This window comes from Microtus ochrogaster, unplaced genomic scaffold (genome assembly GCF_000317375.1).
Source record: "Microtus ochrogaster isolate Prairie Vole_2 unplaced genomic scaffold, MicOch1.0 UNK29, whole genome shotgun sequence".
Lineage (NCBI taxonomy): Eukaryota > Metazoa > Chordata > Mammalia > Rodentia > Cricetidae > Microtus > Microtus ochrogaster.
In genome coordinates, this window is record NW_004949127.1 from 3,302,441 (window position 1) to 3,318,044 (window position 15,604).

A 15,604-nucleotide genomic window follows, 5' to 3' on the forward strand; every position below is an offset into this window, starting at 1 on the left:
GGCACCAGACCTCATTACAGATGGTTGTGAGCCACCATGTGGTTGCTGGGAATTGAACTCAGGACCTTTGGAAGAGCAGGCAACGCTCTTAACCTTTGAGCCATCTCTCCAGCCCCAAGATTAAGTTCTTAAGCGAGCATTGAGACTCCAGCCCCGGAAGGGGATGAGTCAGACTCAGTTACTAATCAGTGCTGACGTAGAATGGGGTGGAAGGCTTAGACGTCTCAGAACAAAGCATCCCCCACTCAAAGAAAGGCCTTCTTGGGTAGGAGCCCACTCCTGCAAAGTCAGCTGGGGTTCCTGGATAGGGGATCCTCAAGACCAAAGGAAAGCTGGATGAAAGAAACAGAAGACAGGACAGAATCGGGAGGTCTGTCTGGTCATGCCGAAACAGACAAATGGCCCAGAGTTTATTTCAGAACTTGCTTATGTATAAAAGCAGAATGTATAAAAGGGGCTGGAGAGATGGCTCAGTGGTTAAGAGCATTGCCTGCTCTTCCAAAGGTCCTGAGTTCAATTCCCGGCAACCGCATGGTGGCTCACAACCATCTATAATGAGGTCTGCTGCCCTCTTCTGGTTTGCAGACACACACAGACAGAATATTGTATACTGTATAGATAATAAATAAATAAATAAATATTTAAAAAAAAAAAAGCAGAATGAAGCACAGCACAGACGGTCAGTGTCTAATCACAAGACCATCCCTGTCCTTGAGTGAGCAGCCTCCTAACTAGCATGCGCTTGCTGCTTAGGAGCAGCCTTAGTTTCTATCTTGAGGTTCCTGAGGTTTGTTGTCAGCAGCATCCAGTCTACTAGATAGAGTGTTCTTTTCTCACGGGCTAACTCAGAAGTCTCTCACAGCCCTCAGGGTCACAAGAAAAAGCAGAGCAGGCAAGCTTGAAGTCAAATGAGTTCTTCAAGCCAGAAATGACTCCAGATGAAAACTGAGTCACACATTCTTGGGGATGGAGAGATGGCTCAGTGGTTAAGAGTGACTGCTCTTCCAGAGGTCCAGAGTTCAATTCCCAGCACCTACATGGTGTCTCACAACCATCTAGTGGGATCTGATGCCCTCTTCTGGCATAAAATTGTATATGCAGATAGAGCGTCATATAAATAAAATAAGTAAATAAATCTTTAAAAAAAGAAGTTTAAGAAGAAAAGAAATGTCTTTCTCTTTTCTGTTCACATGGGGGGAGGCAGGTCACACATTTAACTAAAGCCTCATTGTGAATGGGGTCTGCCATCTGCGGCCAGGATGGCTCGAAGTTTCACAGTATAGCTCAGGTTTTGGGGTCCTGGAACTGGGTTTCTCACATCTAAGTTATGCAAGACTCCATGTGGTATGGCGGTTGCGGGAATTATGGGGTGATATGTCCAGGGTACTCAGACTTCAGCAGCAAAGACAGATAGCAACCCCAGGTCTGGTTCTCCCTCTGGAGTCAGTTTCCCCCTTCTATCTCTGTGCATTCTAGGGATCAAGCAGCTCACCAGGCTCGCACGGCAGGCTCTTTACTGAGTTATCTTGCCAGCCCTGGACTAGTGTTTTTATTTATTTAAAAAGATACCAAAGAGCTCAGTCATTTGTTCCCTGTCTTCATCTCTCTCCCTCCATGAGAGGACACAGTCGTCAGTGGGGGCAAGCCCTCCCCAGAGCATTTCCATGCTGGCATCAGACTTCTAGCTTCCAGGACTATGAGAAAGACATTTCTGTGGTTAGGAAACAATACAGAGTCTGTATCTAAGCAGACTTAAACACTGGGGGCAGGCTGGAGAGTTAGGACTTTGGGGCTGAAGGGGCCTTTTTAGATCAGCCTGTGGTACCTAGTCTGGAAGTGTGGCCAACTGGATCCCTGAGGTTTAAGAGTATGGCTCCTATCCAAACAGTGTCCTCCTAGGCTTATCCTAGGGCGACGGATAGACCACTGAGCTTGCCAGCTTCCACAGTAGGGAGTCTCTGAGCCCTGCAAGGAGAGTGTGCCTGGGCCTGTCCCTGGGAGATGGGTCTCCAGGCAGCAATTACACGGAGCTCCCTTTGGACCTCTCTGTAAAGAATCTGAAGTTGAGGAGTGAGAACTGACATGGAGTCTAAGGCCCACTACACATTCTCAAAACATGTCTATGAATATAGGTTCCTGTGCCACACAAGGGCTCTGAAGGACAGAAATAACTGTTCCCAGGTTGAAGGTGAGCGATCAGACACACAGGAAGGCTTTGGAGCCCAGCTCCATACTCTATATTCTACCTGTTCCCTTTCACACCTGAGCACAGGTGTCCAGGGGGTGGGAGGAAGAACTCGGCACCCGTTGGTCAGGGAGTCGGAAGTTTCCGTAAGGCTGCTTCTGGTGAACAGAAACAGGCTGGGTTTCTGTGTGTGGGGAGGCTGTCCTCAAGGGAGAGAGGATAGTGTTTGGTCAGAGACTGTTTTAGCTGACACCCAGGGAGCTATGAGGACGTCCCAGGAAAGGCCTTCACAGGTGGAAAAAAAGGCTTCCAGAATCAAGGATTGTTGTTGGAATCTTTTCTGGGAGGTAACAGGGAGCCCTTAAGGTGACTGAGTGTGAGGTGGAGCCTGCATCAGGAGTCAGAGACAAAGGAGAGTGAGCTAGTCTGTTCATTCCCTACCCATTCCATCCACTACCCCATCACTCTGCAAGGCCGGGCCTTGGGAACCCTGACTCCAGATGACACCTGACCTCTGACTCCGAAGGACTTGCAGACAGCAGACTGTGCACTTCATGCACAGTGGGCCTATGGAGTCTTGTCTGGCACTGTGTTGATCTTGCACGAGCTGCTTTTAAAAGAAACTTCTAGTGAGGAAAAGAGAGCCCTAAGCTGCAGCTGGAAGAGGACACCTCCCCCCTCCCCCAGCCCACTCCCAATCTATACAGCTAGAACCGGCATCAGAGGACAGAGAGGAGAGGACATCTTCACTCCAGTACCCACTACAGCCAGAACAGAGGACCAAGACAGATGACTTCACTCCAGTACCCACTACAGCCGGAACAGAGGACCAAGACAGATGACTTCACTCCAGTACCCACTACAGCCGGAACAGAGGACCAGGAGAGGACATCATCACTCCAGTACCCACTACAGCCAGAACAGAGGACCAGGAGAGGACATCATCAATCCAGTACCCACTACAGCCGGAACAGAGGACCAGGAGAGGACAGCCTCACTCCAGTACCTACTACAGCCGGAACAGATGACCAAGACAGATGACTTCACTCTAGTATCTACTTATTCCCTGGGGCCCAGAAACTTGGACTTTGGCTCTCTACACTTCAGGCAACTCCGAGAACGAGTGAAGGGCTCTTCAGATCACCTGTTGTCAAAGAAACCCTCATCTACTGGTGAAGGCCTAGCAGACCCCAGGTGGCCCCCATCCCTTGTCCACCAGGCTTTAACTGAAAAGGTACAGTCATGTTATCTGGCTGTGTGTCATCTGGCACGGGGCAGGGGAACACTCATCCCAACTGCTCTTAGTTATGACCACACTGGAAACCTAGGCCATGATTATGGGATGGAGCAGCTGTACTGAATCACTGGAGAGCAGACAGAAAGTCTTCAGTGAGGGAAACAGCTCTGGCGGGATATACATGTCTGTCCTGTGTCGATCCGAGTTAAGTTCCAGCCCATCTGAGTACCTCGCATGTCCTCATAACCACCCAACCAGACACAAAGTTCCCTTCCAGTTGCTGGACTTTCACTCATACAGACGATGACACTACGCCTTTAGTCACAAAGTTGACTCTTTAAATGAGAAAGCAGGCGGCGTTTAAAGATGGTGAAGGCAAAACTCTGATTAGGAGAGGGGCCGGAGAAGGAACGGAGGGTCGGCAAGGGTTTCAGATTCTGTGAGAGGATTTTAGAAGTCCTACAGTTATCTCCCTCTCAGCTCTTGATTGTCAGACTGAAGAGAACAAAGATGAGGCATGAGGAATCTAAGACGATGGGGAATGACATCCATAATCCCCTCCCATCTGACTCTGGCAGGCAGGCAAGTATAGATGGTATTTAACTTACACTTTTCCACACCCCCAGGCCCTATTAGAGTTGGCTGCAGCGGCACCGTGTGAGCCACTGGGCAGGGATCCACAAGCAAGCTGGAACACGGTCTTGCCAAGATCTAAGAATCCATCCCAAACTGGGAAAATATTTTCTCACAAGAAGCACCAGCCATTGCTGCACATCTGTGCAGACAGCTCATCCGCCCATGTGAGCAGATGAAGATACAAAAAGGTGGACTCAGCATGAGTGCCGGACCTACAGCTGTATCGGTGGCCAAGGAACTTGGTCCTATAACCAGAAAGGCAGTAGCCAGCGAAAGCAAAGTGTGGTCTTTGCTTCCAATTTGACACTTTCTCTCAAACGGTTCTTAGTCTTTGATCTCGGTCCAGCTGGAAATAGAAAGGCAGGGCAGAAAGCACAATGGCTTTCTTGAGTGGGAGAGATGAAGGAGCCTGGAGTTTTGGTTGTGTGTGTGTTTTTTTTTTTTTTTTTTTTTTTTTTTTTTTTTTTTTTTTTTTTTTTTTGAGACAGGGTTTCTCTGTGGCTTTGGAGCCTGTCCTGGAACTAGCTCTGTAGACCAGGCTGGTCTCGAACTCACAGTGATCCGCCTGTCTCTGCCTCCCGAGTGCTGGGATTAAAGGCGTGCGCCACCATCACCCGGCTTGGTTGTGGTTTTTTTAAATGGAGATGGGCGTTAGAGCCGGCTACAAGGAGATATTTACCTAGACATTGTCACTGCTGACCTGGCCTTGTGCTGAGAGGTGAGAGAGAAGACAAGGATTTCTCAGACATCTCCCGTTCAGAAGTAACTGGGGTCTCACAGAGAGAGAGCCCCTACTTAGTAGAGGGCCATCTCAGACTCTTTCCTGAGTCTGAGCTGCAGTTATTCCATCTGGCCATCTGCCCATCTGTTGCTGGAGTGTGACGGCATGTGCTTCGCACAGTGCTCAGCCTGGCCTGGCATGCAGCCAGCTGGCAATTGTCAAGTTTCTGTGTTGTTGGTCACGGGCGTGACCGGCTGGGGGTGGAGTGTATCTGAGAGTGTGTGTTCTCTGCGGTCCTGTTCACAATACGTGGATAGAATGACAAAGAAGAGCAGAAGTTTAAGATGTTGGGGCTTTATTCTGCTTCATCTTGCGGTGGGAACAGCCCAAAGATGAGGAATTATGAACAAAGGAGGTGGAGACTGAGGGACGGATCCCACTTTACAAGAATCCATTCTCTATGACCAGTCCACGTCCCTGAGAAAGGCATTAATCCTTCCTGTCGACATAATTGCCTTGGAAAACTTTCATGTCTCAGATGTGTCATAATGGCAACCAAATTCGAACATAAATCTAAGTATGGCCAAATCACAACTCATACCACAGCCGCATGCCAAGAGCGAGGGCCTGTTTCATAATGGTGGTGAGGCAGGGTGTGGAGACCGCATAAGCCATTTCCGGGAGCATGGGAAAGAAAGTCTGGCTTTGAGATGCAGGCACACATATAACCAGGGCCCCAGTCAAGCCTGAGCGGACACTCAGGTATGAATGGTCGCCGTCCATTGGCTCCTACAAGAGCCTGTGCTGAGTCCTGTCTGTCCCAGGATCTCACAGGTGATCGATCACACTTACTTGCACAGGTCTTCCCGTCGCTGCGGAGCACGTGACCCTCAGGACATTGACAGGCAAAGGACTTGTCTGTGTTGACGCAGGAATATTCGCAACCGTGGTCACTCAGCAAGCAGTAATCCGCCCCTGTAAAACCAAAGCCACGTGAGATCCCTGGGGCCTCCGTCCGCAAGGCCTCTGAGCTGTGATGGGAAATTAAGTAACAGTTCACATTTATGGCTATTAAAAGCACTGGTCCCCTGCAGAATTCCCCATAGTCTCCCTGGAGGGCAGAGGAGAACATGCTGATCTTGGCATTGTCCGTACACTTCCCTTTTGTGACAAACCCTTCCCTAGTGGAGAGGTGGAAGGGGACTCACTGGAGCAGGTCTTGAGGTCATCATTGATGAGGAAGCCTTCCGAGCACTGGCAGACAAAGGATTCCTCCGTGTTCAGACATAGCTGCTCACAGCCGTGGTCTTGCTGTGCACAGTGGTCCACCTCTGCATTAGTCACAAACACAGGAGGACATAAAGGGACTGAGGTGCCGATGCCTGACTGTCAGCCAAAGCCTTCCTGGCGGCCACAGCGGCCACAGGAAAGGGTCCACTCTACCTCATACAACTGGACTTGCTGGGAAATCAGCCTTGCTCCGTGTCATAGCCAGCTCCAATGGACTTGACACAAACCTAGAGTCACTGGGGGAGAGGAACCCTCATTTGAGGAATTGCCTCCACCAAATTGGCCCGTGGGCACGTGTGGTATGTTCTTGATTGTTGATTGATCACAATCCACTGTGAATCATGTCCACCCAGGGAAGGTGGTCCTGAGTGGTGTAGGATCATGAGCTGAATATGAACTGGATGCAAGCCAGCACACAGCATTCTTCTGTGGCCTCCGCCTCAGCTCTTGCCTTGACTTCCCTCAGTCATTAACTGTGACATGGGGGTGTAAGTGGAAATAGACCCTTTCCTCCACAGGTTGCTTTTGGTCAGGGCATTTATCAGAGCAACGGAGAAGCAAACTAGATACAGCTGAAGCCCTCCAAACAGCGGCTGGCATACAGCAACTGTTTAACGAATGGTTGTTATTATTACTAAGTAGTGCTCAGAAAGAATCATTGTGTAATTTATTTTTATTTGAAAAAGAAAAAAAGTGATTTTTTAAAAAATTCTCTTGATCAGGACATCCAGATTCAGACAGTAAACAAAAGCCTTGCTGCTTGTGTGGCCCCCTTCTGGCACCCAAACCCCACACAGCTGGTCCTTGGACAGGGACCTAGAAATACATAGCTGGGGTGGACGTTCCCATAGAGAGCCCCCTGGGCTGCCTCCCAGATTTACTGAACGGAGAAAGGGCACCCTCCACCACCTGGACAGACACTGAAGACATCATGATGGCCTACTGAGGTAAGCCTTTTCATTCTTGCGTGGCTGAAGGACCAGCAGCTTCTGGAACAATCCATCGGTAGACACACCCCAAAAACACTTACAGCATCTCAGGAGCCACCAACCCACGCTCACATCCTGATTCTGCCATTTAAATTGTCGGGAGGCGCATGAGAGCTAGGATGTTGGAGGTGCTCGCAACTGTGCCTGCCATGTGAGCGCTCAGAACGCTGTGTCATCACGCCTGAGAACGGCGTGGATTTTATTTCCCTGGGAACTTCTGGATGGAAATAGCTTGGTTTAAGAGTTCTGAAAGTTTGAACAGAGGAAGACCCCCATCTCTTCTGGGCTCTTCTAGACTTTGCAAGGTGTTGCAAGATATTTGATCACACGTGAAACTCTGAGACTGTGTTAATAAAATTAAGCTTGGATGGGGGGGTGGAGTGGACAAGAATTAGCCATAGAGAGAGCGAAGGTGTAGGGAAGGACTTAGAGATTTGTGAGATTTGTGGTTTTTTTGTTTGTTTGTTTATGGGTTTGTTTTTTTTTTTTTGTTTTTTTTTTGGCTTGGGAAAGTCGGTGAGTTACGTCTCAGCTTCTCTGAGCTATCAAGTTTTCACCCTAACATCTGACTTCTTTATTGGTAAACAGAATAGAGACTTAGCTAAAGCCTACATTTGGCGGCCACAACGGCAGCCCAGCCAGTGCAGGTGGGACCTGAAATCCCGCCAGGCCACGGTCTGAGGGGTGGGGCGCTGACTATGGGGTGCAGGGCTCAGACAGTGGTTAAAATACGAGTAGATTCAGGTGCAAGTCCTAAGCTGAAAGAAAAACAATCTCCCTGTCCCCCATATGGATTCTCTTCGTTATTACAGCTCAACCTTTGACGCGGATAGTACTAACGGTACCACTGGATGGGTTATAAAATGCAGGAAACCCTGAAGCTATAGAAGGGTATGGCTGCTAAGAGGCCAAAGGACTGCGCATGGACCCCACCCCAGCAGCACCCACCCCAGGCACACTCACGGCTGCAGGTCTTGCCATTGGAGTCGAGGGTATAGCCACGACGGCAGCGGCAATAGTGGCCTTCCTCTGTGTTGACACACTCGTGTTCACAGCCTGGCTTGTTTAGTGCACAGTAGTTGATCCCTGAGGGGAGAAAGTGAAGACCCTCCTTCAGACGCTGTGAGGCGATTAGGGTGGACTCCAGGGCTCCCACAGCCCCCATGGAGACAGCTGGTGGGTGCTGCTTGCTGAGGCAAGCCAGGAATTATCCTTCTTTCTTCAGTCACTTACCAGGCAAGGGCCAGGCCCTAAGTTAGAAGTGTAGATGCCAATGTGAGCATTGCCATAGCCCTGCCTTCAGGGTTTGTGCTCTGGCAACACAACAGAGAGGAACCAGGAACATTAGACACCAAAGACACAATCAAGTGTCAAAACGAAGTGAGGTTATTGAGGCCTCCTACACACTCCGCTGCTGGTCACACCACAAACTGGGGAACAGGGTAAGTGGACCAGGCACAGATGCAACTTCATCGGGTGAAGGCGTATGGAACAAACAATCCTACACCAGTTTGGAATTATGACCAATAGAGAGGTTATTTATTTAGAGGGGAAAAACTTACTGATCACTGTCCCGGACAACAGCCCTCTGCGCAATCAGGAAGGGAGCCTGCTAGCTGGAAGCCTGAGCGCAAGTGAGGGCAGTTGCTGCTTTTTTAAAGAAAGAGAGACCACGCCCCAATGGGCTGGTATCTCAGCAGTTATTGGCTGAAGGAGCAGAAGGATCTCCCGCAACACCTCCTCCTTTTGTTTAAGTAAGAGAGTTCTAAATCTACTACGAAATTATATACAATAAGTACAAATATCCTATTCTAACTAGCTTAAGTCTTGTATAATAAATAACTTGGCCAAGTCATCAACCCCATCGAAGATCTGAGAAGGGAAATAATGTTATGCAACAAATCACAGAGACAACTAGCTACCTGGGCAATCACCCAAGGTCACGTTTGTAGCGTTGAAGCAACCAGCTTTGGCTAAGGCCTAACATAATTGACAGACCATTTTCAAAGGCAAGAAACTTTTCAAAACTATCTTACCCTGTCTTGGCAGGATATGACAGTCCTATTTTACCCATGTATGGATACTCTGTATCTCTGTCAGTGGTTGAGGCATGGGCATTTCTTTGCCCAAAGGCCAGTTCTGCCAAGAAGAAAGGCTCCAGGTGGAGTGTCTTTGGTGCTCAACATTCTCTCGGGAATAGATCGGTGTTGCCAGGAGCAATTGCGTCTCACTACCACGGAACTCTGAGTTAGATTAAAGGCCATTTTCTACAGCTCTTTGAAGAGGTTGAAGATTAACTATCTATACTGAATATAATCTCTATGTATCTAAAGAACCTGATTAGTCTAATTATAATTGACAAACTTAGACGACTATTGATCTATATAATTCTCAATACCTATCTAACTTAAAGACTAAGACAATAAACAACTGTGCAATGAATGAGGACAATATGACCTCCAAATAAAAACAATGTACAAATATACAATGCAATATGGTAAATATATATCAATACATAAACAATATATAAGTATCTTAATCAGAGGTAGAAATGTACACTGCAATATGGTAAATTTATACAATATATATATATATATCAATACAATATATATCAATACATAAAAAAGGTTTTAAACAGAGGTATGCCAAAGTCAGACATCAGAATTGTTAGATAATAACTGTCCTTTTTACGTGTTAGTTCATAAAGTTGGAGGCTGGCTGCGACCAATCCTGCATATCAAGTTATGATGTCAGATGAATGGCCAGAGAAGAAATTCCAAAAAATCTGGAAAGGTTAAGAATGTTGAAGCGGAGAGTCCAAACTCTTCATTTAGGAAGTCCAGGTTCAGAGAAGTAAAAGGGGTCGGTCCGAAGTGACATCGCTGGTGTGAATGGCTGTGCTCGGATGGGACCTCATGAACTGGGGAGTTCACGCCACTTTTAAGGATGCTGTTTCAGCTATGATGAGCCCCAACCTGAGCACTAGAGTCCAGAATCTCCAAGTCCACCCCCTGGACCACATCTGTCATTGACTCAGCCTCAGAGTCTGCTGGGGTTCCAGGCTTTGCATCACCATCTTTGTGGTCAGTGTTTGACCGACGACAGTACTCACTGTCCAGGGGGAGGTGACAAGGGAGACTGAGTCCTGGCCGAGGGCTTTCCTTCAGGATGACACCGCCCTGAACTACTCTCCCCATTTTAATTGGATGATACTGAGTACTCTCGAAACAGATTTGTTTTTAATTAGATTTGAAAACAGCCATCAGCCTCCTGTTTCATGTAAATGGCTCAGTGTCTGGAGGACCCAGAGCACTTGGGAGATCTGAGATTCCTAATTACAAATCTCAGATTTTAAGCCAGACGCTTTGCTTCCCTCTGCCATGTAATGCTCTAGAGACCGCGAGTGCTCCCTCCCACTCCCAGCTGCCTGCCATAATGGAAGACTGAGTGCAAGCTTTAAGCCAGGGTGGCTCTGACAGACCGACCTCAGAGGTCCAGGCTGGGGCTCGCGGCAAAGACAACGGAAAATGTAATGACGAGGAGGAAGATTGAGAGATGGGCGGATGAGGACGCCAGCTCTGATGAAAAGTTCTAGTTCTCCTGGATTAAAAAAGCAACCAGGGCCCCTGGCTGCACAGGAAACGGAGCTGTCAGATAAACATCATCATGATAACCATCAGATAAACACGGATGAGCTTGAGGGACCCTGGCAGAAGTCACAGTCTACTAAACAGCCCATCTTGGGGCAATGCCTGTCCTTGGAGCCTTCTCTTCCTCAGGTGCCTCTCCGGTGGAGTGTGGAGGGGTGGCAAAGGTGAAGGAAATCCTTGAGGTCTGGCAGGAGATTCAGAATCTCAAGCAAGAGCTCCATCAAGGCTACATGCCTGACTCGTTCACTTGTTCTCCATTGGTCACACACCAAGCATGCTACCATGATGTCTCTGTGCTGAACCAGATCTAACTATTTCCCTAAGCACCCTCATCCCCTGTTACTGATTTCCCATGGTGCACTCAGTCCCCCAAACATTCATCCCTGAAAAAAGGTGTCTGTTGCACACAGGGGAGTGGCTAGGCCCTGAAGCTGGCCTCACACATACCACTGGGCATGTGTGGTCTAATTGTCTTCACGTTCTGAGTGCTCTCCATTGAGGCTATTATTTAACACTTGGCTGTTCCAAGGGTTTGTCTCCAGGCTTGGCAGTGGATACACAAAGTTTGGTACTTATTAGGACGCATGTAGAACTTAGTCTGTGCCATGAACAGAATGTGACTTGTTTAGAGTCAGTTTCACACATGGCTCATAGTGTTTTCAGAAGAGGTTCGTGGTACATCTCACCAGTGCTTGTGACAAGCATCTGAATCCTCACCCCATCCTGCTGATGCCCTGCTTTCCTTGAGTGTGGCTGCAACGACCTAGGGCATTACGCTCCTTCTTCCTTCCTATCAGAGAATCCAGAACTTTAATGTCCCCACACTTAGCAGCTCCTTTAACGTCCCATCTCTGTGCCTTTTTTCCTCCCTCAAAATTCCACAAACCCTAACCCTAACCCACCCCCATTTCAAGAAGACGCTTCAGCACAGACAGAGTTGCTAAACAAATCTCGTGATCAGAGCCAGTCTATTCAGTCTCTAGGAAAACATCCCACAATAGGTTCTAGTGGCCACAGGAAAACAGGAGCAGAGAACGTTAACAAACACCAGTGTCCACTGCAAACACAGTGAGCTAAGGGTCTGCCAAGAGGAGAAGCGTTTTGGTGGAAAGGAACATGGGGGATGGACACTTACTTCGGCAGGTTTTCCCGTCTGGATTCAGCATGAAGCCCTTCAAGCAGCGGCAGAAAGCGGACTTCTGGGCATTAACACACTCGTGCTGACATCCGTGGTTAGACGAGGCACAGTAGTCTATCTCTGGAAAGAAAGCAAGGTCCTAGGAATCATGAATAAGTCAATATGACTAGCCATGAAAACAAGGATTCTCGGCCCCCATTTTCCCCAAGTGTGTAAAATATGGGCCTCGAGGTTTAGGTCCAGAAGAGCCCTCTTCAAAAAGCCATTTCCATGTCTTTGTTATGTCCTCGTCTCAAATATCTTTCCGCATTTGGTTTTTGGAGACAGAGTTTCTCTGGGTAGCTCTGACTGTCCTGGAGCCCATGCTCTAGATAGACCAAGCTGGCCTTGAACTCACAGAGATCCTCTGCCTCCCAAGTGCTGGGATTAAAGACGAGCACCACCACACCAGGCTTCCAAGAGCTTTTTGATGTTTTTATTTCACAAAATATTTATATACCAGTTGCTTCTTGTAAAAGCCACTGAAATTCAATCTGCATTGGGGGCTGGGTGTGGTGGTGCACACCTTTATTCCCAGTCCTTGGGAAGCACAGGCAGGCAGATCTCTGTGAATTCAAGGTCATCTCAAAAACAAAATATAAAAGAAAAAAATTGTGTTGGGTAAGAATGGCATTTAGGTTGGTACTGGAGTTCTGAACTCTGGTCCCAACATTCAGCAGCAAGTGCTTTATGCACTGGGTCATATTTAGCTTCGTTTTCAGTGTACTTAATCACTGATGCAGTTACCTCCACTTTAGTTCACAGAAAGATTTTTATTAATCACAACTGAGTATCATATACTATTTGTGCCCCTTTCTGCAATAATGAAATGGCTTATATGGTTTTCTTTAGCATGTTAATATTGTACATTGCATTGATTGAGTTTTGAGTATTAAAGCCAACCTTGAATTCCTGGGCTAAATCCCACAAGGTTATGATGCATTGCTCTTTTTGTATATTGTTGACCTGATTGCTAAAAGCAAAGACGTTTGTATGTAAAATTTTCTTTTTTTTTTTTTTTTTTTTTTGGTTTTTCGAGACAGGGTTTCTCTGTGGCTTTGGAGCCTGTCCTGGAACTAGCTCTGTAGACCAGGCTGGTCTTGAACTCACAGAGATCCGCCTGCCTCTGCCTCCCGAGTGCTGGGATTAAAGGCGTGCGCCACCATCCCCCGGCCGTAAAATTTTCTTACAGCTTATTCTGGTTTGAGCATTAGGATAATGCTGACTTAGGAATGAACTGAAATACATTTATCATTTATATTGAGGAGTCACTTGTATAGAATTAGCAATAGTTATTGCTCAAATGCTTGGTAGGCTTAGTGGTTAAGTCAAATAGGTCTAAAGATTTCTCAATGTATAGATTTAAGTTGTAAGTTAAACTGATTTAAGAGACATGACTAATCAGACTGCCTATTTCTTCTGGAGTAAACTGTAGTTTTTTGTTTTGTTCAAAGGATTTGTCCATATCATACAAGCTATTGGCATTTTGTGTGTGGTAATATTTTTCCTTTCAATGGACCAATAGTGATTTCCACATTCTTAATATTTTGGGGGGATTTGTGTCTGCTCCCTCCTTTTTCTCCTAGCTAGTCTGGTAAGAAATTTAACAGTTTTCTGTCTTTCTTTCTTTCTTTTTTATTTGAGACAGGATCTCACATTGTAGCTCTGGCTGTTCTGGAACTCACCTTGTAGACCAAACTGCCTTTGAAATCACAGAAATCCACCTGCCTCTGCCTCTTGAGTGCTAGCATTTTCTTGTTTTTAATTTTTAAAATTAAAATAATTATATCATCCTCCTTTTTCTTTCCTCCTTCCAACCCTTCTCACTCCCACTTCCGTCCCTGTTAAATTTAAGTTCTCTTTTCCTTATCACATACATGTGCTTAACACATATGTTATATATGTGATACAATATACACACTTCTCCTTTAACACATATGTATAGATCTTTAACATATACGTGTGTATATGTATATCTTTAACACACATATGTGTGTGTAAAACATATATGCACACTTTTTATTTAATACACACACACACACACCTGCTGAGTCTGTTTCACATTGCACGTGTGTGATTTCAGGACTGACCATTTGGTAGATTACCCATTGGGCTCTCCCTGAGGTAGACTTACTGTCCCACTCTCCCATTCCGTGACTGCCTGTGGCTCTTTGTCAATGGGCGGGGCCTCATGAGATCAGCCCATCTATAGGGAGGCTCTTGTTCAGATCTTGCTTAGGTCGTTGTTGTTTGCCTTTCTGCTTTGTTTCCTAATTTATTTCTACTTATCTACAAGGTTTTATTTTGATAAATTGAATGTATAACTAGACAGTTTTATAAAAAAAATAATAAAAACTTGGTAATTACAACAACGAGAAGAAACTTGTCCTAGATGATTAGTATGTTATGAAAAAACAAACCAAAACCTCTCACCAGGTAAAGTGGTATGCACCTGTAATCCCAGCATTCAGGAGGGCGAGACAAAAATTACCAATTCAAGGCAAGCCTGAGCTATATGATGAGACCTTGTTTCAAAACAAAACAACAAACAAAAATCTCATCTCTTCATAACATACGTGGTGGATCATACATTGATACAAAATTTTGGAAGTTAATTTTGCACACACATTAAAAGACTTAACATGTGTCTTGGTTTGGTTTATTTACTACTACTGTAATGAAACACTGTGACCAAAGCAACTTGGGGAAGAAAGGATTTATGTGGCTTACACGTCTGTACCATAGCCCATCACTGAAGGAAGTCAAGAAGGAACTCAGGCAGGGCAGGCACCTGAGGCAGAAGCCCATGCAGAAGTACAGAGGAGTATTGCTTTCTGGCTTGCTCAGCCTGCTTACTTAGAGAATCCAGGACCACCAACCCAGGAATGGCACCACTCACAATGAACTGGGCCCTTCCTCATCAACCACTAATTAAGAAAATGGCCTACAGGTTTGCTTACAGCCACATCTTATGGAGGCATTTTCTTTTCTTTTTTTCTGTTTTTTCAAGACAGAGTTTCTCTGTGTGTATTCCTGACTGTCCTGGAACTCACTCTGTCAACCAGGCTGGCCTTGAACTCACAGAGATCTACTTGCCTCTGTCTCCTGAGTGCTGTGATTAAAAGTGTGTGCCACCGTAGACCAGCTGGAGGCATTTTCCTAACTGAAATTTCTCAGAGGACCTTAGCTTATGTCAAGTTGACATAAAACTATCCAGCATGACATGTCAATAATCTTTGACTCCATAAATTGTTTTGCATTTTGTTCCTAAGAACATAAAAACACAGGATTTATACATATGGGTGTGAAAAATGTATCACAAAAACCTGTTCAATAAATTATACCAGGTAATATACAAAATATGATGCAGACATTAAAATGTTTTATAACATGCAAATGATGTGCTAAAATGCTCCAGATTCAATGGTTATTATATGTTCTAGCACTATAAAAATATATCCGTGCGTGTACACTTTAAAAGGGGAGGCTGTTGAGACGGGTCAACACTCACGTAAAAGCCTCATGGTCTGAGTTTGATCTCTGGAGCCCGTGTTTGGTGGTTTGACAGAGAACAGCTCCCAGAGGCTCGCATATTTGAATGCTTAGTCTTTAGGGAGTGGAACTGTTTCAGAAGGACTAGAAGGAATCAGGAGGTGTGATGAAATCAGAGGACCTTGTTCGAGAAGGTGTGACCTTGTTGGAGGAGGTGTGACCTTGTC

General features: G+C 46.2%; 1 protein-coding gene across 3 annotated transcripts in view; it reads right to left on the reverse strand.

The window, feature by feature from the left end:
* The window catches only part of Matn2 (matrilin 2), a 115,701-nt gene that overhangs the window by 18,034 nt on the left and 82,063 nt on the right, over positions 1-15,604 (reverse strand). For all 3 annotated transcript variants that reach the window (XM_026789780.1, XM_026789779.1, XM_005368141.3), the window contains exons 7-10: positions 11,844-11,966; positions 8,022-8,144; positions 5,988-6,110; positions 5,632-5,754 (exon numbers count right to left, since the gene is read on the reverse strand). In XM_026789780.1, coding sequence (XP_026645581.1) covers positions 5,632-5,754; positions 5,988-6,110; positions 8,022-8,144; positions 11,844-11,966 — 492 coding nt within the window. The remainder of the gene's footprint in view (positions 1-5,631; positions 5,755-5,987; positions 6,111-8,021; positions 8,145-11,843; positions 11,967-15,604) is intronic.